At 41.6% G+C, this 24,525-nt stretch overlaps 1 protein-coding gene across 2 annotated transcripts in view; it reads left to right on the forward strand.

Annotated features, from left to right (window-relative positions):
* Positions 1-10,232, forward strand: part of FAM117B (family with sequence similarity 117 member B) — a 1,541,712-nt gene extending 1,531,480 nt beyond the window's left edge. For both annotated transcript variants that reach the window (XM_044075095.1, XM_044075096.1), the window contains exon 8: positions 7,957-10,232. In XM_044075095.1, coding sequence (XP_043931030.1) covers positions 7,957-8,266 — 310 coding nt within the window. In that variant the 3' untranslated portion in view covers positions 8,267-10,232. The remainder of the gene's footprint in view (positions 1-7,956) is intronic.
* Positions 10,233-24,525: the final 14,293 nt, after the last annotated feature.

A 24,525-nucleotide genomic window follows, 5' to 3' on the forward strand; every position in this document is an offset into this window, starting at 1 on the left:
AATGAAAAATGGATTGCAGACACTGTGTACATTGGCAAATTGGGGTGAGGTCCCACTCCTATCCTACCTTACCCCTACCCTTACCCCCTCTGTACCAGATGCCATGCAGCTTTCGGCGACAGCACAGGGGGTGGGATTGAAGCTTTCTGCACTGTACCTGCCAGGCATAGAAAACCTAAAAGATACTCTCTGTGGATCTGTTGTAGATCCTCATGAATGAGTGCTTACAAGGGAACTATTCCTCAAAGTCACAGACAAGTGGGGTGTGCCAGAAGACCTTTTAGCTTCAGGAAAAAAAAACAGACAAATCCGAAAGTTTTGCTCATGGGCCACAAGTCAGGCCTGGAGGATAGATGCCTTTTCCTTCCCTTGGGCAGGTCTATTTCTTTATGCTTTCCCTCCTCTACATCTCATCCTCAGCGTGCCTCAGATAATCAGGAAGAATGGGCCAAAGTAATCCTTTTGGCCCTGACAGCACTGGTTCTCTATGTTCCACAGCATGGCCAGGAAGAAGCCTTGGGTGCTGCCACTAGAGGTGGATCCCCAACCCAGAATAGGAGAAGCTCCATATTCCCCCTCATGATGAGCTGACAAGGTTGATTGCATGCATCTTGTATCCTTCAGAAAACTTTTTGCTATAGCTGTTTAATAAATCCTCAAAGAAGCAAGGAGACTGAATACTAAGAAATCGTACATCTCCAGATGTGTAAGATTATCACAATGGTGTATGGCCAAAGGGCAGCCACCATTTCAAGCTATATTGCCTCTAGTCCACTCCTATCTTTCAGGGCTGTACACCAAGGTTCTGTCTTATGCTTATGTTAAGGTAAAATACTTTTCAGCCTTCCTATCATGAAGCAATTCCTCAAGGGTATCATTCACTTGTGGCCTCAGTAAGGACCCCACTCCATCTTGGATCTAAAGCGTGTGTTGGAAAAACAAATTCTTCCTCCCTTTGAGCCTTATCCCTCCAGTGGCCTCAAATTTATTACATGGAAAACTGCCCTGCTAGTGGCTATAACTTCAAGTAGGAGGATTTCAGAACTACAAGTTCTCATACAGGGCTTCATTTCTTATCTTCCGTTGGGACATAGTTTCCTTACATGTAAACCCTTCTTTTTATGTCTAAAGTAGTATCTGAGATCCCTTGCAATCATACCATTCATTTACCTTCCTTTTTTCCCAAACCCTCAGATCAGAGCTAGAGAGAGTCTTGCATTCCCTGCATATAAAGAAACAACTCAGATTGTATTTGCACAAAATTAAGAACCACAACAAAACAGAGAATGCATTAGATATTTACTTGATCCGCAGATAGATCCACATTTATCACTGCAGTGTCTTCAGCACTGCACTATATATTTTTTAAACTACTAGTTCTAGACATCAAGCTTGAAACTACTGGTTTGTTTGACCCATTGAAGAAGAAGAAGAAAATCAGAGCCGTGTCACATCAAATTAGTACAGTGGAGCAGACACAGATTTCTGTTTAAAATTTGAGCACACCCAAGAAATTTGATACAGTTGAGTGGTATGATATGTTATGTATCTGTCATGTTGCCTGCTGGTGGTGATGTGGTGGTATAGGTTTAGGTCTCTAGAGTGAGTGTTTCCTTTACCACTGTTTCTGTTTAGAAGAAATAGTTCAAACAGTGCTAGAGATGGTCAAAGCATGGAAGACTAAGTGGAGTTCACCCCCAGGAGTCTGTATGACACTGACTAAAGAGGCAGGGGAATTAAGTCTATCAGAATAACTAATGGTACTGAGACTTGAGATCTTTTTGATAAGGAAACAATCATGTTTCTCAAGCTGGTTTAGGTGCTTAGTATAGTAGATGCAAAAGCCTGCTTTATATTCAGTGATGGGCATAATAAGGGATGAATAAAGTGGGGCTGTAAATTATTTGGACTTTGAATAGGTACCACGAAGGACAAGTTGTGTAATATTATATTAGGATTTTCTATCTAACACAGAAATGTGCTCAAGGGAGAGTCAGTTATCAACATACATACAGAGTCTCGATTGACTGTGCCAGAGTTAAGGAGAATATTATCTATATGGTAAGCAGTAGTAATACTAGCCTTAGCAGATGAAACAGATGAAACAATTGCATTTCTTAGTGTTAAGGGTAATTGCATGTTTAATATATCAAGCATTTGTTTGGTCCAGACCTTGCTCAAGAATTTTGAGTTTCCAAAAGGGATTTTATAACTGCCCCCAGTTTGCAGTCATCTGTAGACTTGGCTAGCTAAAGGCCTTTTATTGACATTTAAGTTAGAGAAATCTGTACCAGAGAAGAGGGTTCCAAGACCAGAGGCACTGGAAGCTGTTGAAGGCTGGGGGGGGGGGGGGTGAGAGGGGCACTTAGTGATCTAAAAAGGGCAATTTTTTAAAACTATTTACTACCACAACATAGGTTCACTTGGAGGATGTTTTAAGCTCGTGTTGTATAATTATCTGAAGAAGTTGGGCTATGTGGCCTAACGAAAAGCGCTTTATGTGATTTTTTTGTAATAAACCGTACGTTAACTCATCGTGCTTGCAGGATTTATTTGGGCAGTTGGATACACTGTGGTGCTTCTTCTTTTGGTAGTACGGATGTTTTAAGCTTAGCCAATTTCCCTTTTGGTGCTTGAATTAACATTTCCTGATTGGTCTTTCCTATCCCATGGCTGATAATTGTACATTAGCCCTAGTGAGAATAACTGTGGTCATACCATAGATAATTTGAGGGGACCCATGTAAGAGATGCAGCATTTAGGAACTGCCTCTATCCATTAGTGGCATGAGGGCCAGTCCTGGAGTACATTTTCTATTACCCACCCTTTGATCCAAGTTGCATTTGAATATGGACAGGGATGAACTTTGTTTTACTTTATTTCTGATGCCATTTGACTTTCTGATGTTCAGTAGGTCCATCAGTATTAGGTCAGAGGATGCCTTGAATGCCAGACTCAGGTCACCTCTAAGGACTCTATAGGATACTCAGTATAGTGAAAAATCTGAGGTGGTCCATGCAAGACCTGTTATTTAGGCCTTTTATCCTTTTAGTAAGGTGTATCTGTGGGTATTCCAGTTGTTGCATGGGTCTGGACAGATACATGCCAAAGTGGGCATTATACAAATGATTGACCTAAGAGGGCTTTGTAAAGGGAGACTGTAGTGTCTCTAGATCTAGAAGCAATCAATTTGTTTATAAGCCGTGCAGTATAGAAAGAAATTATGACTCTGGGCACATGTTGGTCAAAACTAAGGTCACTGTACACACAAGTTCCAAAATGCCAAACAACTGGGTCAGTTCTCAGGGGGTATTGTCATTTTGGTAGTTCCCTGGAGTAGATGACTTCCCAAAGGATGTCTAGTTTCAGTTCATGAATCTGACACCAGTTATTGTTTGGGACAAACCTTCCTGCATGATGGTTAAGTCATTTGGGGATTCAGTAACTGCTCCTAGCTTGTAGTCATCTCAAACGTAGTCATCCTAAGGCCTTTGGTATTTCCTTTTACTTTTGAGATGTATATGCCAAACGGAAAAAGTCTCAGCACCGAACCCTGTGGGATTCCATTGGTGACTGACCTCTTTCTAGAGGTAATTTCCCCTATTTTGATCTGCAGCCTGTGAGCAAGTTAGCAATCCAGCTAGTGATGCAAGTGTTTGCTCCTAAATTATTCATCTTTTGTACTATACCTGAGTAGGGGATTGCGTCAAAAGGCTTGGCCAGGTCAAGGTAATGTGGTATGAACTGTTTTACCTTCATCCATTTCTTTGGTGACAACGGTAAAGTTTAAAGTTTGCCCATGATTTTGAGCCTTTCATAAATGACTGCCCAGAATGCACCTGGGTGGGCTGCTGCCACTTCAGTTGAGGTCCGCAATCTACAGAACTGCACTGACATACTCAACATGACTGTTAATTATTAATTATCACTGAGCCATTTGCTAAACAAACAATACAGTCTTGCAATGAACAGACATAGCATGAGCAGTAAACTACTCTGCCCTTGAAACTCACATTCATTGAAACAGAATGAAAACTCACATTAATTTTGCATCTGGCCAGTGGAGGACTAAGCTTACCTGTGGGCTGTTTTCAAACCATAGGCACCTTACATATTTTTAGGGCCATGCATACATGTATGCATGCCTTGATTCACCTTCCTGATTATATTAAATTATATTCTTTGTATAATACAGCACCACTTGTTAGAATGTTTTAAATTTGTAGTTTTGAACAGTCTTCTAGTAAGCAATGATAAAATGTATGAACCAATAATGACAAAACTACGCATTTCAGAAAATTTCATCCATAAAAGGCCACTTCTGTCATTACAATCCACCAATATCAGTAAATATGCAAAATCTCAGCAGAAGTAAAGTCATCTAGATAATTCCACATTAAAGAGTTCTGTAACTAATGTAGAGGCTGCCGCTAGCAAACAACTTTATATTTCATTGCTTCATCTACAAATAAAGTGTCTGTTGCCCTTGAAGAATAAATTGCCTATGTTGCATTAAAAAAAAATAAGCTAGTAATATTGCAATAGGGAATTGATGGCAAACTGATAACAGGTTCATAGTTACTAGGTAACTCCTCCAAAGGAGGACATTCACAGGACTGCAGCATCCACTCCCTTTAAAGTACAACAAAGTACAGTATCAGCAATCCATCTGCATACTGTAGGAGTAGAACCCACAGTCTTCTGCATCAAAAACAAGTATACTACCTGTTGTGCTACTAACAATGCAAACAGACTTGGCATGAGCAGCACTAAACTTCTCTTCCCTGAAGCTCCTCAGTTCCTTGTAAACTCCACTTGACACTCATCTTCGCAGCACAAGAAATCTGGAAAAAAGCCAAAATGTATTGGGGGGGGTGCAAAAGCCCAAAACTAGGTACACATTTTAAACATTGCTTATATAATCTTAGAAAGTTGCTAAAATTAAAAGTGTTGTGTTACCATGTTCTTCCTGAAAGATAGAAGACTGAAACTTAAAAGGCTATCATTATTTAGTGAAATCAGTTCTCACTGATTTGCCAGAAAAACACAAATGTTAAGAGAAACAAACCAAAAGTATGAGCCAAATATTCTTTGAAAATCTGGACAGTTGATAGCTATGCACTCAAGTCCTGGGTAGAGAATTTAGGCTCTTGTTTCTTGTGCCTAAGATACAGGATTTGAGCCTGAGTAACACTAACCACCAGGTATACCTAACTGGGGCATTTTACACACACACACACACACACACACACACACACACACACACACACACACACACACACACACACACACACCGACACACCATATAAGCATATCAGAAACATGAACAGCAGCAGCATATCAGAAAACAACAAAACTCTCCTTACCTGTAAGTATGTCAGGGGAAAAGCTGTGCCTGAAACTGACTTACCTCCCTCAACAGAAGTTCAAATTTCGCACTTAAGTGCGGACTGTGTTTAAATCTGCAATGCATGCACAGGTCATCCTTAAAGAAGACGTAAGATGCTGTCACCATACCACTTTTTTTTTAAATTGTTGAAGCTGCCATGGAGCTAGACAAGATGGTCTTGTAAAAGGGGGGGGGTTCTCCCCCCCTCGCTCTATGGTTCTGGTGCCCTTGTCCAAGACAGAGCACTGTGGGGAACATCTGGTGACATTTTTCTGTCTAGAGCAATTATCTCTTACCTTTTCTGTCAAGACAGCAAATTCACTCTCCAACAAATGGTGTTTAGGTTAATACTGAGTTGAGAGAGTTCATCAGTAATCCTAGCATGGGGGCTAGTGCAAAGGCCTTGGCAAGATCCAGAAAAGCAGTGTGGTCTGTTTGCTCCTTTGCCATGGCCTCAGTAACCCTTTCAAAGAACTAATCCAGGTTGAGCAGACATGTTCCGCCTGTTATAAAGTTGAACTGGTGTATCCAGGGATATAAATTCACCTGTATCAGTGTTAATTAGTGCAGGTATAATGTGTTGAATAGCCTTGCAAGTAATACTAGTGAGATTAATAGATCTGTAATTCCCAGGGTCAGTACAAGGACTTCCTTTATCCGGGAACATCACAGCATCCAGTCTCAACACCTCAGCAACATAAACAGTGGAGAGACTCTGCTTGAAGAAATGATGGAGAGGTTTTGCTTGATGGTTCATAGGTAGGTACTAGGCTATCGGCCCTGGGGCCTATATAAGCCTTGCCAAAAAGGTTCGGTGGCTTTTGCCACCCAAGAAACTTATTTTCCCGTGCCCCTGTCAAACAGTGCCGCAGACATGATCCCCGGGGTGAATTTTCTATTTCCCATCCAGTCGTCAAGATTTTTCTTAGAGGGCCAATGAGGAGCTTTGCTTGACATGAATGGGTAGTTTGTTCCAGAGTATTGGAAGTGTCTGGGACAGGAATCTATCCCTCCAGCATGTTCTGTTTATTGTGGTGACAAGGTTTAGGTCCCTGTAGCGTGTGGTTCAGAGAGATTGGGATTTCTTTAAGTGTAGTATGTCCAACAGCTCTGGGTTTGACATAGCTTTGTATGTTAGGCAGAGATTGCCTCTGAGTAGTTGGTATGTGATGGAGTAGAGCTGGAGTTTTTTGAGACTGTCTGCGTATGGCATCTGTTTGAAGCCGGTAATCCTCTTAGTGAGGTATTTCTGTGGCCTTTCCAATTGTTGTAGGTGTCTTGTGAGATACATGTCAAACAGAGCATTGTACTCTATAATGGGTCTGATGAGGAATGAGTAGAGAGGAACAATAACCTCCTTTTTTCTAGAGGAGAACCCTTTTGTGATGAGGTGTACCATGTAGAAGGATTTCCTGACTACTGTGGTGATGTGGTTATCAAAGGAGAGACTACTGTCCACCTGTGTCCTGAGGTCTCTTATCACAATTTTAGTGTTTAATGAGCTACCGCCTATGTGGTAGTTCATGGGTACTGAGTTTTTCCCAAAGGGGATGACAATGCACTTCTTGGCATTGAGCTTGAGGCCATGACTTTGACACCAGGCATCTGTCTCTGTCTGGCCTTTTTGTAGAATGTCTACATCATTAGGTGATTCTATTATGGCTCCCAGTTTGCAGTCATCTGCAAACTTTGTTAGCCAAAGACCTTCTGTGTTGGCCTGCACTTCAGAGAAGTAGATGCCAAACAGGAGAGGACCCAGGACCGAACCCTGTGGTACTCCACTCTTCACTGGTCTGAAGTCGGACTTGGAGTCAGCTACTTTTTTACTGTGTGGGTTCTATCAGTGAGCCAGTTGGCCACCCATCTTGTGACATAGGGATTTATGTCCAGTTTAGTGAGTTTAATTCCAGAGTGGGGGATGGTACTTTACTCAGCAATCATCAAGAAATATTTTCAGGACCCATGGAATTAGTATTTTTAATTTTGGAAAGTGCCAGAAGGATTTGTTCCAAATTGATTTTTGAGGAGGTGAAGGGGAATGGAGGGAGCAGAACAGAAGGTGGGTAGAGTGTAGATGAGAGGTTTTGTTTTTAAGAATATTAGCAATTCCTTTGGGGGTCAGATAATTTGGCATCATTGGAGAAAAGTTTAGTACTGAATTTTGGGTACTTCTAAGTTTCTTAATATAACTAAAGGAGGTCTTACCGTTGTTTTTGAATTAATTGCAACCCTGAGTTCATAGCTGGCTTTACATTTCATAATGCTGTGTTTGAGAGACTTGGTTATCTATTTTAAATCCCTTTTATAAGGACATCTGGGCAGTAGCTTTTTCATTACAGTTTGTTGATGTGGCAGTTCCACAAAATGGATTTAGCTGTAAACCTGCCATTATGCTTATACAGATCAACGTAGATGCCTCAGTGCAAGAAGTAGGCAACAGCCTCATTTATAAGGTTTGTTGGGGGAACCTCTGTACCATTTTTGATCATCAATACGACCAGTACAGTTAATAATGAAGAGAGAGAGTTTTACTAGTGTGTACTAAATAACTGTCTTTGTTTCTTTAGGCCAAAGCAGCTACATGAGATCCCGTCTTTCCTCTGTCCAGATAAAAACAAAGTGAACTTCATTCCAAAAAGTGGCTCTGCCTTTTGTCTTGTCAGCATTCTCAAACCACTCCTGCCAACACAGGATCTGACTTTTAAAGGTTCCAGTCACAATCTGACCATTTCCTCTGCACCAACGGTTATACAGCCTATCACAGTTGCTTCTCTGTCGGCTAGCATGGAGCAGGACCGGGTCTCAAGGGGAACCAGCACAGATCACCAGCCTGTCCTGCTCAACCCACCAACACACTATGAAGAAGCAGAGAGCTAAGCTGGAAGGTCCTGCACTTTCAAAAAGAAAAAAAGAAAAAAAAAAGTTTTACACTGCATATTGTAGGGACAGTATTCCTGCGTGTGATTCTGTGGTCTTTATAAGCTACTCGGACTTTTTCGTGCTTCTCTCCCCATGCAGGTGTCGCTGCACCAATAGCACACAGCTTGGCAAAATGGAACATTCAGGGAGTAAACAGCGGCTCAGGTGTTCTGTTGGATTATGGGTATTTATACCAGCCCACACTTTATTTTTTCTAAATATGGGGGGGAAGGAGTTGGGCTACTAATCAAGACTTAAAACACCAGCATTATGGTGTCTTGTAATATATGTTTGAGAAAAAAAATCTTTCTTTTCTGCCGCCAACCAGAGGAAGAAGTAATAAGTGCATGCAGACTGCTGGTTATACAGGAAATTACATCACAGTCTACATCTCTTCAGGAAAAGCTTGCTGTTAGCAAGCTGTTCTATCAGTGTTTTTCATTAATTTCTACGGAACGTTTTGTGTCTTTGTTGTTTTAGGATTTTGAGCTCCTCACTGTTCACTTCACAAGAATCGGATTTCAAGTTTGCATAGTTAGCACCTCATATGAGCTGTTTAAACTTTAGCTGTAGGGAAGCTGATATTAAATCCTTGGATTGCTGGCACACCCTGTTTACTCTAGCTGTTCACAGCATGAAACTGTAGTTAAAATTTATATATGAATATATATTTATACTTTTCTTTTTAAAAAGCAGTTCCTAAGTCATGTTGCGCACTGGAGTTCAGAAATTTTAATTTTTTGTCTCAGTTAAGAACTTCCAGTGATATTAAGTAATTTACAGTAGTTGGCAAGAATGCAGTCATTAAGACACTGGTTGTCTGGCTGTAACTTGCTAATTTTGTTACGTTAAAAAAAAAAGAAAAAAAAAAAAAAGAAAGAGACCAATTAAAACATGTAGCTGGAGTATTTTTTCAGCCATTTTTGAGTTTTAGATAAAGACCAAGTTCAAGCCAAAGGCACATGGAAATAAATGGTACAGCAATTAAATCACATTTAGGAAAATGTTGTAGTCCAGATTTCAGAACAAAATCTTTGGCTGCTGTTTTCTGTTTTTTGTTATGGTTATTAATGTAATTCAGTTGTTACCAGCACTTAGCACAAAACTCGAGCTGGATTGCAAAAATGCAAAATAATGCCAGGATGGTTTCATTAACAAAATGTATTAAGCACAGGTTTCAGCGTGATGCAGTATTCAGTTTGCTGCATACAACTCACACCAATGTCTCATTATGCAGAATGGAAGTTTGCTGCTATTGTTCAAAATATTCTCTTACCACCTGGTAAAAAGCAAGTATTCATTTCTGCCTCAGTATTATACAGCCTGCCTTAGGCAGGCCATGGTAGGTAAATAGCTCAGCCTAAAATCCATGATTAAAAATACAGATGTCACAATATCAGATTTAAAGCATCATTATATGTTGTTATTTTTTATCATTATGGCATTGTTTCAATATGTTGATGTGTTTCTAGTTTTAGAAATAACTTGTACAAGCTGTGAAGAGATCAAAGGATTTGGTCACACTTAGAGTGGGCTGCAGAGAAGAAATGTGATAGATTTTCAGTTATTGTGACATTCATCTGCTCGTGTGATGGCATGGTTACTCCTTTGTAGTCTAGCTGTGAACAGCAGCCCAAAGTTGTCAGCCATATGCAAAGGTTTACACTGCCAACTGCAATAGGAAGGGGACCATATTAGCATCAAGTATTCATTGTGAAGCAGTAATTTGAGCAGTTCTATTTCGTCTAGGTTTTGCTGAAGGAACCGGTATTTTTTTAATGGCCAGGTGGCTTGCATGACTTTGTGTTTTTTTTTTATTGTTGCTGTTGAAGAATTGGCTTTAAATGGCGTACATGAACTTACCTGTACATTGCTGTAAGCCATGTTACAGACTATAAAAAAATTCAGGTTTCTCAGTTCTTAACCAAAATCTGAGTACATTTTATTGCTTTAATTTTTGCGCTGTACATTTAAACTTCATTTTTTTGGGGCTGACAAAACAAGAGAACTGGCATCCAGATCAAAAGCAAATGTAAATTAAAAAAAAAGTTACATTTAAAACTAAAGACATTACACCTTTCCAAGCAGGAGAGTGTGAGAAATAGTTGAGTAAATGCCAGAATTTCAGACTTACAGGATATTTTGACCAACATTGTGACCAGAATGCTAAATCCTGCCATTTCCAGGTGTGGTTGAGTGAGATTCCTGATAGTGTTTTTTCTTTCTCCATGTTGTATGGGCAAATATCTTAGTGCTAGAAGACTTCAAATGTCAATCAGCTTTCAATGTGAGCTGTACTTCTGAGAAGTTTCAGAATAATATTTTGTGTAGTTTAATTTGTGTTTAGAGACCAAGTAGCATTGTCTGTTTTTCACTTAGTAGCAGCTTCTGTTTCCCCTCATTTTTATCTTGACAAAGATATTTCTCTGGTTAGGGATGTAGCCATTTACTTTCTGTGTTCCTAACTTTATTTTGGCTTTATGCAAACGCTGTGCACCTAATCATCCTTAACGTGAGGTTTGAAGAAGTGATTTGTCAGCCCTTTCACTGTTCCATAGTCTGATCTTGAATCCTGTGCCAAGATACTATGGTCTAGCAGAGTCTGGCAAACTGCATTCTGGTCACCCCTCAAAAAAGATTGTGTCCAGTGGTCTTACCTGGTTTAGCAAGTGGTTATGTTAATTTATTTTACTAGTAGAAGTATAACAGCAGAAGGCCTGAGGCCTATCCCACTTTCTAGAGCTCAACACCCTTTCCTGTCCATGTCAGGTGAATGTCCACCCAATAGGGAAGTCAGGAAGTTCCCTCTGTAAAGTGGACATCTGGCAATGCCATTTTAGATCTTACTTGCCGGTGTTCACAGTGTATGCATTACCTTTCTGCATCTGTAGTCCTGTGTGGTTTGGCTTGCTCCAGAGCTCAATCAAATAAGTACCCCACTGGGGATTTTTTTTTCTTAATTGTATCTTGTTACTAATACTGGATAGTTAACATGGTCCACCCCTAAGAAATCAAGAAATTACTCTAGTGGTAGACAAATCCCACACAAAGACATCCAGAGTTTGAGCATCTTTTATTTAGGCCCAGTGCACAATATGGAAAGTGATATGGGCTGCCTAGGGTTTATGCTGTAAACTCTTAGAAGAAGTGACTGTCCTTTGCAAAACTGTTTTGTTGAATCCAGTTCATCACCACCCTGGTACAGCCCCCCTTAAGAAACTACTAAATGAGTGATCAAAGGAGATGGTTGTCAGGGGTTAGGGAACTGCAACAACAACAACATCAGATGTCAGCTGTTTTCCTAGAGGATGAAAGTCTCATTGATGCACTTTAAATATCCAAGCCATGATTTCTCAGGGCTCTGAGACCTGTTTTAAAACTCCTTGGGGTTTGCCATGCTTGTGGATCAAGGCACGTCCTATCGAGCCAGAAGCTCGTAGTGAAATTTAGACCACACTTCCAACCTCAGATGCTTGTGGTTGAAGTCCCTTTTGTTATTTGAAGGGGGCAAATGGTGTGCCCACTATTCTGGCTAAGGGAACATATGGAGGGTTATAGCGTGGAGGTCTGGAAAACCTGCTGTGTCCTGACCTCTCGAGTTTTAGCCCCATTAAGAAGGACTCAGAAGCTCAAGCAGAGGATGTCCAGCTCCCTGCAATTGCCTGGATCACATGCAGCAGGCTGACCTCTGCCCACCTCAGCCCCTGTCAGTCATTTTGGCACAGAGATTCCTTCAGGTCCAGTAGGACCTGTGATCGAAGTCAGATTATCCGTCAGTGTCTGGAGTCCCCTCTGCCAAGAGAAAGAGGGAGCTGTCCACAGAGAAGTATGATGAATCGTCGGAGTTTGTAGGAGAATACTTGGATTACTGTTTCCAGATGTCTTTCCCCTCTCTTGGGTGTGAGACAGACAGTAATGGCACCATCTTCTGCTTCACCCTCACAGGAAACCTCATTTGGGGGCATTCTTTGTAAGTGATAGAACCCTTTTAATGGGAGGCTAAAGAGAAGTATCAGATATGTAGAAAAGATGCTTTATTTTACCGGGACTGGACTCCTCTAGGTCCATGGGATTTCCTTCAGTGCTGAGAGATGTAAAGGATACATTCTTAGAAGCTGAAAAAGAACTAAACATCTAGTCCTCTGCCTTAAGAAGTCTGGTAGGTCCATAGGGTACATGAATCCCACAATTTCCTCTAAAAAACCTTCTAGCAGTAGTGTCTGTGGATCCGAAGAAGCAGTCAGAACACATGTCTGCTGCCGCTACTCTTCCCAGTGACGGGCAAAGCAGAATGCTGGACCAGTTTGGGAAGAAACTGCAGGCATTTGTCACTTTGGCCTTAAGAGCCTTGTCAGCCACATATGCCCAAGTTTTCAAATTGCCCTCCTCGACCAGGAGGAGGAAAAGATTGGTGAGGTGTCTAGTGAGGATTTGAGAGCAAAATTGTTGGACTTCACTCAAGTCATTCATTATTCGAATGGCTAATCATTCTGAAAGATGCGTTTAATATGCTGTGGATGCAGCATCCAGAATAGCAGCTACTTGGTCTGTAGTCAGCAGATGTGCCTGTCTGAAGCTGTAAACCATGCCAATGGATGTAAAAGTGCAACTTGTTAATGCACCCTTGGATAAGGATCTGGTCTTTGGAAAACCCACTAGTGAAGTATTCAAAAAATGGGTGAAAGGAAGAAGACTATGCAATTAGTGAAACAGTTTTTTCGCTCTCTTGTACCTATGTGTGAGAGAAATTACCCTTCTTAAGTCTGGTCATTGCAATTGGAGGCATGGAAAAAGTAAGCAAGTGAAGGTTAAGAAAAGTTAAGACCTGAAGAAAATGAAGCCTGAAGGCCTGCAGGGCCTTTTACACATTGCACACAGCCATGATTGCATGAAACTTCTCAGTTCTTCTTTCCAGCTTTGTTTCCTACCCACCCTAGAGACAGGAAGGGTAACCCATTCCATTAGGACCTGGGAAAGCATCACAGAAGACAAATAAATGGTGCAGATAATAGCTGTGGGTAAAAAAGTACAGTTCCATAGACATCCAAGAATGTCAGACACCCCACCCTTACCGGGGTGGAGTCAGTTGCACCTAGTCTTTCCATTTCTATTTGAGTTTGTCATAGAACTTGTGCCAAAACAGTATTAGAAAGGTGGGTTCTACTAGTGACTCTTAATAAAGCTCAGAAAGATTTCAGAATACCGACGTTACAACCTTTTTTGCTACTCTTTCTACCCCGTGTTCCAATAGTTACCCTGATCATAAATGCATACCTTCATGTCTCCATCCACAGGAATCACATGTGCTTTCCCTTAATTATGTCTGGCTTTGGTAATTGCTTACTGCAAGGGCATTTATATTGCTCCCCTGCCTGGAGAATCGCCTCATTCATGCACAATCCCAAGAGGAGGTGAGGAGAGCTCTGTAATTTACTGTCAGTTGTTTTCATATCCTGATGTTTTCCTTTATTTATTTTACATTTGTTGACCAGGTTAGTCCAACAGGATACATGTCCATTTTCAGCAGAGGCCCGGGGAGAAAAGCTCCAAAGGTAGTTACACAAGCAAACTTAACATAGTACATATTAAACACAATTTACAGACTCGGTTGAGGAGTATAAGTTACACAATCTCACAAGCTTATAATATGACTTAATTAAAACACAAATGAGTTCCATTTAAAAAATAGTTTTGGTACACAAGTAAACCTAAATATTTAGTCAGGCTTGGAGCAAGTACATAACCACTGAGACTTGAAATACTGTTCGAGGGTTTTCTTGAATTGAGATAGGGTAGTATCAAGGGTAATGTTAGCAGGTAGTGAGTTCCAAGTTTTGCCAACAGAGTTGGCGAACAGGGAGTTCACCGGCTGAATTATTGGATTTCATAGTTTGTACTACCAGTCTATTAGATGAGCGAAGTGGTCTGAGGTTGGAGTGGGGATAGATAATGTTTTTCCGTGCAGGTGTATTTTCAGGTTGGTTAAGTACTTTATGAGCCACAATAAGTTGGTTATACTGAATCTGCCAGGGTAGTTCTAGCCATTCGAGATTTTTTTAGGTTTTTACAATGATGTGTTCTACAGGGCAGGCCAGTGGCAAATCTAACTATGTTATTATAGCAGCTAGAGAGATTAAGTTCAGTTTTGTTTAAATTGGTAAGTAAAGGAGAGGCATAGAAGAGGCTAGAGAGTAGATGGGAGTGGGCAATGGCAGTCCTAGCAGGTGGGGTTAGGAAAGGCTTTATCCTATATAGTGAGCCAAGTTTTTTATTAATGGTTTTGATAGTTTTGTTGACGTGCACATCAAATTTAAGATTGTTGTCTACAATAACTCCTAGGAGTTTCGTGTGGGCATCTGGGGAGATTATGGTACCATTATTAGACTTAATGGAGAGAGATAACACCGGGGATGTTCTTCGTGTTTCAGTCATTACATTAGGTTAATCTGCTGGCAGGTTGCCCTCAGTCTGCCTGATTAACAAAGTCTTGGGTCTTGCGTCGGTTGCTGTCCCTACTTCCATGACGCCAGGTCGTCAGGGGTATAAAACATGCAGCTGACGCCATTACATCAATCTTTCTTGCCACGTGGTGCCCGAAGCAGAAGCAGTTCGCAAGTGCCGGTCGGCCGACTCCTGAAATTTTCATATTCGAGTTTCAGAACCGAAGTCTTCACTAAAAGCTAAGTACCCCGTTTGAGAAACTTTTTCTTGCTCCTTACCAATGTCAGTAAAAGTTAATAATTGCATTACTTGTGGGAAGCAAATACCTCATAAGGATTTTCATTTGTACTGTATTCCGTGCCTAGGCCCTGACTACAACGTGCCTTGCTGTTGGTTTTGTGCTAAATTTAATCAACGCACAATTAAACTTCGGTATATTTTTGCTTCTAAATATTTGGCTCAAGATTTAATTATCCAGAAATGTCATCGGTTAGCAATCCGACTACTGGAATACCTAAAAAACGCAAAGAAAAAGACAGAGACAGACCGTCGAGGTCCAAAACCGACGACGACGCTTCTCCAAAGCCAGTCGCCAGTACTCAGTGAGGCGCTTTCGCAGCCCCTGATACCCGCTACTTCTGATTCGCAGGCCTCTACTGAGACTCATCCGAAGTCCGATATGCCGTGAGATGCTTCAATTTTGGAACCCACAGATGTCTCTACCTTAGATGGGTCCAGAGCCGCTGTGCAGGCACCGGCTTTTGAGGGTGTTTTCAGGCCTACAGATTTGTATATTAGACCGATGGCGTCTTCAAAACTAAGGCCAAAATCTAAATCTGTGTGTAAAAAACCGACGCCTGGGCCACGTGCAGGCCCCTATGCCTAAAAAACAAATTATCAAAATGGCTGAAGATTTAATTACTCTGATCAGGGGTAGCCAACCCCCTCCTTCTAAGAGGCTTAGGCAAGACATTGAGTATGAATCTTCTGAACAGGATTCTATTTCTTCTGACTCTTCTAATGAACAAGATTTGTCTATTCCGACTTATGAGGACTCTGATGCAGAAGATTCCATTCCTTCTGCTTCTCCCCCTGAGGATTTTTCTTTTGGGGAAACTTTACATACCTTAAGGGAACATTTCCACTGGGAAAGTCAGGATTTCTCTGAATCTAAAAAGAGACTTACGGATTTTCTTCTTCTTCCTCAGCATAGGCCTTTGGCCATACCTCCTGTTCTAGACATTGTTGATGGTGTTTTTTCAGAATCTAGTATGACTCCTGATTCTCTGCCTCCAGCTCCTTCTAAGCCAGACAGATACTACAGGGTTCCTGACTCCCACAAATTCCTTTTCAAAAATCCTATTGCTGACCCTGAAACCATTTCTCAGGGTCCCAAGGGCATTAAGGCCTCTACTGCTAAAAGTCATACTCCTTCTGATAGAGATTCCAGGGCGCTGGATAGATGGGGTAAGAAGGTTTACACGTCTGCAACCTTGGCAATCAGGGCTTTAAACTGTCAGTTTCATATGCTTAAATATCAACAGCATATCATGGGACTACTTAAACAGAAAATGATGTTAATTTGTGACTGTGTGGGAAATAAAGATTTGCAGGATTTATTACATTCAGCTGAACAAGTTGGAAAACATACTTTGCAATGTGGTTTTGATTCCTTGGAGGCCTCTTGCAGGGCTGCTAAGAAGGCATGCTTGGCTCAAAGAGCAAACTCTGCCTGACCGTGTTAAAGCAACATTTTTGGATGCTCCTTTACAACAGGACCGTCTCTTTGCTAATAAGGCTGAAGAAGTGTTAAAAAACATGGAAGATAAAGGTAAATCTATGCAAACTGGGAAGGATTTCTTACAAGTGCAACCTCCAGGATTTAGTAGGCACTGGCCTACTAAAAACTGGTCCTTTCCAGTCCCCCCGAGAGCCGCTCAAGTCAAATCTAGACAGTCCAAAGGTTCCAGGTTTCAGTCACAAGGAACTTTTAGAACAAAACAATGGGGTGCCTCCACCTCCAAATCTGGAAGCAACAAGGCACCTCCCTATGGTAAACAGTCTCAATGACTTCCCTCTACAATCACCAAGCACTTACCTTTTAGCCGCCCCTTTGGGGGGAAAACTGGCACTTCATGCACAAAACTGGCAACTTATTACCCAGGACAAATGGGTTTTAAATATAGTATCCCAGGGATACAGATTTCATTTCCACACGTTGCCAATCCCAAACGGATGGCCAGATCTGCCCCCAAATCAGTGGGCAGAGGCCCAGAAACAAGTTCTGTCCCTCATGAACATGGGGGCTATTCACCCAGTACTAGAAGAGGAAAAGGGACAAGGTTTCTATTCAAGACTTTTCCTGGTACCCAGAGAAGACAAATCATGACGTCCAATTCTGGACTTATCCACACTAAACACATTTCTGGGCACTCCAAAATTCAAGATGCTGATTATTCAACAGTTGCTACCTATGCTAGGCAAAGATGCCTGGTTGGTAACTCTAGACTTAAGAGGCTTACCTGCATATCCCAATCAGGGAATCTTGCAGAAGATACCTCCACTTCAAAGCAGGCTACTTGCATTACCAGTTCTCTGCACTGCCCTTTGGCTTATCTACTGCACCCAGGGTCTTCACAAAGTGCCTGGCACCAGTGATTGCATTTTGCAGGCAATGAAATATTCAAATATATCCATACTTGGACGCTTGTCTAATTCAGGTAGAAAACAAGGAAATTCTTCTAAAACATCTGGCATTTGTAAAAAAGGTTCTAACTTGTCTAGGGTACACCATAAACGAAAAGAAATCACAACTGGTACCCTCTCAAAAAATTGCATTCCTGGGTGCAAGCTTGAATACAACTGCCAGGATGACTTACCTTACCCCAGAAAAGCAAATTCAATTGGTGACAATTCAAACAGGTGGCCACAAAAACCCTGCTATCTGCAAGACAAATTCTGCAAGCCTTGGGGTTCATGGCCTCCTGCATTCTTCTAATTCCATATGCAAGACTGCGTATGAGAAAACTTCAGTGGTACTTAAAAAGTTTATGGAGTCAACATTGTCACAGCCTGGAAACAATGATTCCTATTATACCTTCTCTGCAACTAGAGTTCCTATGGTGGGCAGAGGCCTGCTACCAAAACAAGGGACTGCCATTCACTCCACACCCAAACCCTAACTACAGATGCATCAGACTATGCTTGAGGGGTCATCTGGTAGGGAAGTGCATATACAACTACAAGCTCAATTCCTGCCAGGAAAGCTAAATACTCTGGCAGACGAACAAAGCAGAAATTTTATGGACCCACACAAATGGAAACTGGAACCTCAAGTTTTCAACATGTTGACAAACAAATGGGGGAGCCCAGACATAGATCTTTCTTCCTCACCCCAGAACTATCAGTTGGACAAATTCTGCTTAAGAATTCATCACAAAAAAGCTTGGAAAGTGGATGCTGTATCATTCAGCTGGAAAAACCTATCAGTCTATGTTTTTCTCCCTCTGCCTCTGCCTTCCAAATTTCTACTAAAAGTCAAACTGGACAAACCAAAAATGATTCTGATTGCTCCAGACTGGCCTTGCCAACACTGGTACCCACTCCTGCGCAATGTGTCACACCTTCCTCCGTGGCACCTGCCTCAGACATCTTACTACTTTCTCAGCAGAACTACCAAATTCTGCACAATCAGCTCCAAACTTTGAATCTTGCAGCATGGCTAATCAACTAATTTAACCCTTGGCATCCCTCAGCAAACCTGTGATGGATGTCATTTTGGAGGCTAGAAGGCCTAGTACTAGAAAAACTTATGCTGACAAATGGAAAATATTTTGTGCCTGGAACCAATCACAAGGAATAAGCACAGCAATGCCCAATATTCCTCAGATTCTGCAATATTTAACTGAGATGCTTCACAAGGGCCTATCCTTTTCTTCCATAAAAATCCATGCCTCTGCCATTTTAGCTCATTACAACACAGAACCTCCCCTCTTCTCTCATCCCCTGCTAAAGCAGTATCTCAGAGGGGCCAAAAATTTAAGACCTCCCAGGAGAGCACCAACTTCTGCATATGGGATCTCAATTTTGTTTTGGAAAAACTCACTCTCCCTCCTTTTGAGCCAGCTGCTAATGCAGACCTAAAATTTCTCTCCTGGAAAACAGCTTTCCTTTTAGCAGTCACTTCAGCTAGAAGGATTTCAGAATTACAGGCTCTTATGGCAGTGGAGCCTTTCATTATTTTTCATACGGACAGGGTGGCTCTCAGGACCAATCCATCTTTCATGCCTAAGGTGGTATCCAGTGTGGCTCTTAATCAGACCATTCATCTGCCAACTTTCTTTCCCAATCCACAGAACAAGGGTGAGCGGATTCTGCATTCATTGGATGTACACAGACAACTTAGATTCTGCTTAAACAGGACAAAATCTCTAAGAAAATCTGAACAACTATTGGTGGCATTTGCTGCAGGGGCAGAGGGAAAGGCCATTTCAAAGCAGACTGTTTCCAAATGGATAAGCCATTGTATTCATTTCTGCTATATGCACCATGGTAAACCTATCCCCAATAGGATCAGATCTCATTCCGCCAGGGCTGCATCTACTTCTGCAGCCTTTCTCAGAGGGGTTCCTACCAGAGACATTCTAGAAGCTGCTATCTGGAGCTCAATTCATACGTTCACCAAACATTACCATTTTCTTCTCTCCTCCAAATCCAGAGCTGACTTTGCCATGTATAGCTGCTCCTAATGCTGTGTAACTCCATCCTCTCAACCATAGCTTTGGGATTCTACCCAAATGTAATGACTGCAACAGTGAAACATGAAGAACATAGTACAGTTGTGTACACTTACCATAAATGTAGATGTTCAAGTGTATTCACTGTTGCAGTCCTGGTTACCCACCCTCCAGCCCCCCGCTTTTCTCTTGCTATGCCTCTCCTTTCTTTTACTATGTTTAAAAGCCTTTTTGGTGTATTTGCTTTTGTTTGGTGGTATATTTTTTTGTGTTTTAAATTATATGCATATACATACATATATATATATATATATATATATATATATATATATATATATATATATATATAATATGTATTTTGCTCCCTATTTGGGGGGCACCTGACATCTGGAGCAAGAAAAACTGATGTAATGGTGTCGGCTGCATGTTTTATACCCCTGACTACCTAACGTCATGGAAGTAGGGACAGCAACAGACGCAGGACCCAAGACTTTGTTAATCAGGCCAACTGAGGGCAGCCTTCCAGCAGATTACCCTAATGTAATGACTGCAACAGTGAATACACTCAAACATCCACATTTATGGTAAGTGTACACAACTGTACTATCTTTGGGTGGGGGAGAAAAGTAGGATTTTTGTTTTGTTGAGATTTAAAATCAGACAGCAATCAGCAAGCCAATTTTCAGCTAAAAGTAGTCTGAGTAATTGTTTGCAGCTCTGTTTGGGAGGTGGCAGTGCAGATCAACGTGGAGTCCACATACTGAATGCAGTTAGCTTTTGGGATGACAGTGTGGAGGTCATTAATAAAAATGGAAAACAGAATAGACCCCTGGGGGACATCTAGGATGTTGGGTAGGAGGTTAGATAGTTTATTTTGCCATAGGACGGCTTGTTGTCTATTGTGCAGATAGGATTGAAACCATTGGAGAGAGTGATTGCCTAGAGACATTGTTGTCAGGGAGTGGATGAGTAGATGGTGGTTAACCTTATCAAAAGCCTTTGAGAGATCCAAAAAAAAGCCGAGGATAATTTGCTGCTGTTCCTGTTATAGTTTATAGCATTGGAGAAGATAAGGAGGGCTGTGGTGGTACTATGAAGAGGCCTGAAGCCATGCTCAGTGTTAGCCAGTAGGTTTTTCTGGATTAGAAAGTACAGAAGTTATTTATGGATGCACTTTTCCATAATTTTTGCCAGAAGTGACAAGATGGGTATGGGTCTATAATTAGATAATTCAGTAGAGCTACCACCTTTATGGAGAGTTATGACACGAGATATTTTCCAGATAGAGGGAACTGTAGCTTCTGATGTGGTCTGATTAATTAGAATGGAAATGGGGTACACTGTAGTATCTGCAGCTTTTTGCAAATATTCAGCAGGGAGAAGGTCAGCAGCTAGGGTAGTAGGTTTAATTTTTTTTATTAGGGTACGAATGAAAGATGTAGAGACTGGTTGGAAGCTTAAGGAGGGCTGGGTACTGGGAATGTTATCCTGTATGTTAGAGGAGTTCAGGGGGTAATTGGCTAGCTAGGGATTGGATAATCTCAGTAAAGAAACTATTAAAGGTTTTAGCGACATCCTTTGGTAGTTTATCAGTAGAGGCTGAGGGAGGTGGAGTGGTGGTTTGACCTGGGTGCAGTAGTTTATTTATATCTTCCCAGAACTTTTGAGGTTTATTTTGATTTCCTTGCTGGAGATGGTAGCAGTTTTTTTATCTAGTAAAATGGATCTTTTTGTCTCATTCCTTATTTGCCGAAATTTAATTTGATCTAGAGGGGCTTTTGTAGCACGCCATGTAGCCCACGCCTTATTTCTGACTATGATTTTTGATTTGGTATCTTTAGAGAGCCATGGGACAACTTTTGTTTTGGTCCTAGTGGAGCGAGCAGGAGCATGAGAATAGAGGATGGTAAGGAATTTATTGTTAAAGTAAGCAACAGCTTCATCTAGGGGCAAGTGTTTTAGGGCAGACCAATTGCATGATTTGAGTTTGTCCTGAAACTTATTAGGATTAAAACTCTTATTATTTCTTACTGTTCTATAGGTGGGCTAATGAGAATTATAGGTTTTGTGTTTAGAAATAAAGATGAGAAAGTGATTACTGAAGTCATCAGGGATGGTCCCTGATGTATACATTTGGGGGTGGCTGTTGATTAGTATCCAGTCTAGTGTACTTTCTTTATGATTAAGTTTACCTATCCTGGTGGAGGTGGATATGACCTGCGTGAACCCATACAGGTTTTAGTATCCCCAAGTTGGTCCCTCACCTCATCCCAAGAAGGTGTTCCTTGGATCCTTAAAAGATAAGGTGGGATCTCTGGCTCACTACTTCGAGCAAATAACACAAGCAGTTACAAACCATGGAATTCCTGGGTTCTGGTATTTATGGCCTCCACAATTCTGATAGTTTTCCTGGCCATACTGCACATGAGAAAACTCCAGTGGTACCTGAGAAGTACATGGAACTCATGACTCTTCCTAGTGCCCAGAGCACATGATGTGCGCAGAGCACATGAACATGGAGAATGTAACTGTTAGTTGCTTATCTGGAGCCAGCATCTGTCACATGCATGCACACAAGTCATTGCACCACAGGTACCAGTTTGATTCCATCATAATCTCTGTAGGTGCACATGAGCTGAGCCTATATGAAGAGCCATTATGGAGCTTTCAGACTGTGTGTTTTAGGCTGGTTTGAGCCTGGCACTGAGCAGCACATTACTATCACCATGGTTGATGCCACAGTATGAGCAGAAAATGATTAATTTCAACAAATTGCTGTCTTTCTGGTGTCAGTCTAAGGGGATCCAGTATTTGTCAGCTTGGGAGAACATGGTCAGCACACCATGTTGCTTTGCTTTGCCAAAGATGGTCTACACCTTTCCACTCTAGGTTTTCAAATACAGGCTAAGGCTTTGTCCACCTCTATACTGCCTTTTTTAGGCAGTGCCAAATTGACAAACTTACTGACATAAAATCAACTCAACGGAACCGCAAGATGTTGTTGCTCAATGCCAGGAGCCTTAAAAAAAAAAAAAAAGGCTGCACTCCTCCAAGTCCTCCTCACACTCAAAAATGTAGATATCTGTGCAGATGTTCTTCGTGTTTCACTGTTGCAGTCATCTGGCAGGTTGCCCTCAGTCGGCCTGATTAACAAAGTCTTGGGTCCTGCGTCGGTTGCTGTTCCTTCTTCCATGACGTCAGGTCGTCAGGGGTATAAAACATGCAGCTGACGCCATTACATCAGTCTTTCTTGCCTCGCAGTGGCTGAAGCAGAAGCAGTTTGCAAGTGCCAGTCGTCCGACTCCTGAAATTTTCGTTTTCGAGTTTCAGAACCGAAGTCTTCTACTAAAAGCTAAGTACCCCTTTGGGGAAACTTTTTCTTGCTCCTTACCGATGTCAGTAAAAGTTAATAATTGTATTACTTGTGGGAAGCAAATACCTCATAAGGATTTTCATTTGTACTGTATTCCTTGCCTAGGCCCTGACCACAATGTGCCTTGCTGTCGGTTTTGTGCTAAATTTAATCAACGCACTGTTAAACATTGGTATATTTTTGCCTCTAAATATTTTGGCTCAAGATTTAACTATCCAGAAATGTCGTCGGTTAGCAATCCGACTACCGGAATACATAAAAAATGCAAAGAAAAAGATAGAGACAGACCGCCGAGGTCCAAAACCGACGACAAAGCTTCTCCTAAGCCAGTTGCCGGTACTCAGTGAGGTGCTTTCGCAGCCCCTGCTACTTTTGATTCGCAGGCCTCTACTGAGACCCTTTCGGAGTCCGGTATGCCATGAGATACTTTAAGTATTGAACCCGCGGATGTCTCTACCTTAGATGAGTCCAGAGCCGCTGAGCAGGCACTGGCTTCTGAGGGTGTTTTCAGGCCTAAAGATCTGTATATTAAACCGACACCATCTTCAAAACTAAGGCCAAAAACTACTACTTTGTCTAAAAAAAACGATGCTTGGGCCACGTGTACAGGCCCCAATTCCTAAAAAACAAATGGTCAAAATGGCTGAGGACTTAATTACCTTGATCAGGGATACCCATCCCCCTCCTGCTAAGAGGCCTAGGCAAGGCATTGACTGTGAATCTTCAGATCAGGTTTCTCTTTCTTCTGATTCCTCTTCTGATCAGGAATTATCTATTCCCACTTATGAGGACTCTGATGCAGAAGATTCCATCCCTTCTGCTTCTCCTCCTGAGGATTTTTCTTTTGGAGAAACTTTGCATACCTTAAGGGAACACTTTCACTGGGGGAGTCAGGATTTCTCAGAATCTAAAAAGAGACTTAGGGATTTTCTTCTTCTTCCTCAGCATAGGCCTTTGGCTGTACCTCCTGTTCTAGACATTGTTGATGATGTTTTCTCAGAATCCAGTATGACTCCTGATTCCCTGCCTCCAGCTCCTAGTAAGCCAGACAGATACTACAGGGTTTTTGACTCCCACAAATTCCTTTTTAAAAACCCTACTGCTGACCCTGAATCCATTTCTCAGGGTCCCAAGGGCGTTAAGGCCTCTACTGCAAAAAATCCTACCCCTTCTGATAGAGATTCCAGGGCGCTGGATAGATTGGGTAAGAAGGTTTACATGTCTGCAACCTTGGCAATCAGGGCTTTAAACTGTCAATTTCATATGCTTAAATATCAACAGCATGTCATGGGTTTACTAAAACAGAAAATGATGTTAATTTCTGACTGTGTGGAAAATAAAGAGTTGCCGGATTTATTGCATTCAGCTGAACAAGTTGGAAAACATACTTTGCAATATGGTTTTGATTCCTTGGAGGCCTCTTGCAGGGCTGCTGTAACTGGATCTGTGATAAGAATGCATGCTTAGCTCAAGGAGCAAAGTCTGCTTGACCATGTTAAAGCAAAATTGTTGGATGCTCCTTTACAACAGGACAGTCTATTTGGTAATAAGGCTGAAGAAGTTTTGAAAAAGATGGAAGATGAAGCTAAATCTATGCAAACTATGAAATATTTCCTACAAGTGCAGCCACCCATGTTTAGTAGGCACTGGCCTACTAAGAACTGGTC

The sequence above is a fragment of the Protopterus annectens genome, chromosome 6.part0 (genome assembly GCF_019279795.1).
Source record: "Protopterus annectens isolate FY-2018-M chromosome 6.part0, PAN1.0, whole genome shotgun sequence".
Taxonomy (NCBI): Eukaryota; Metazoa; Chordata; order Ceratodontiformes; family Protopteridae; genus Protopterus; species Protopterus annectens.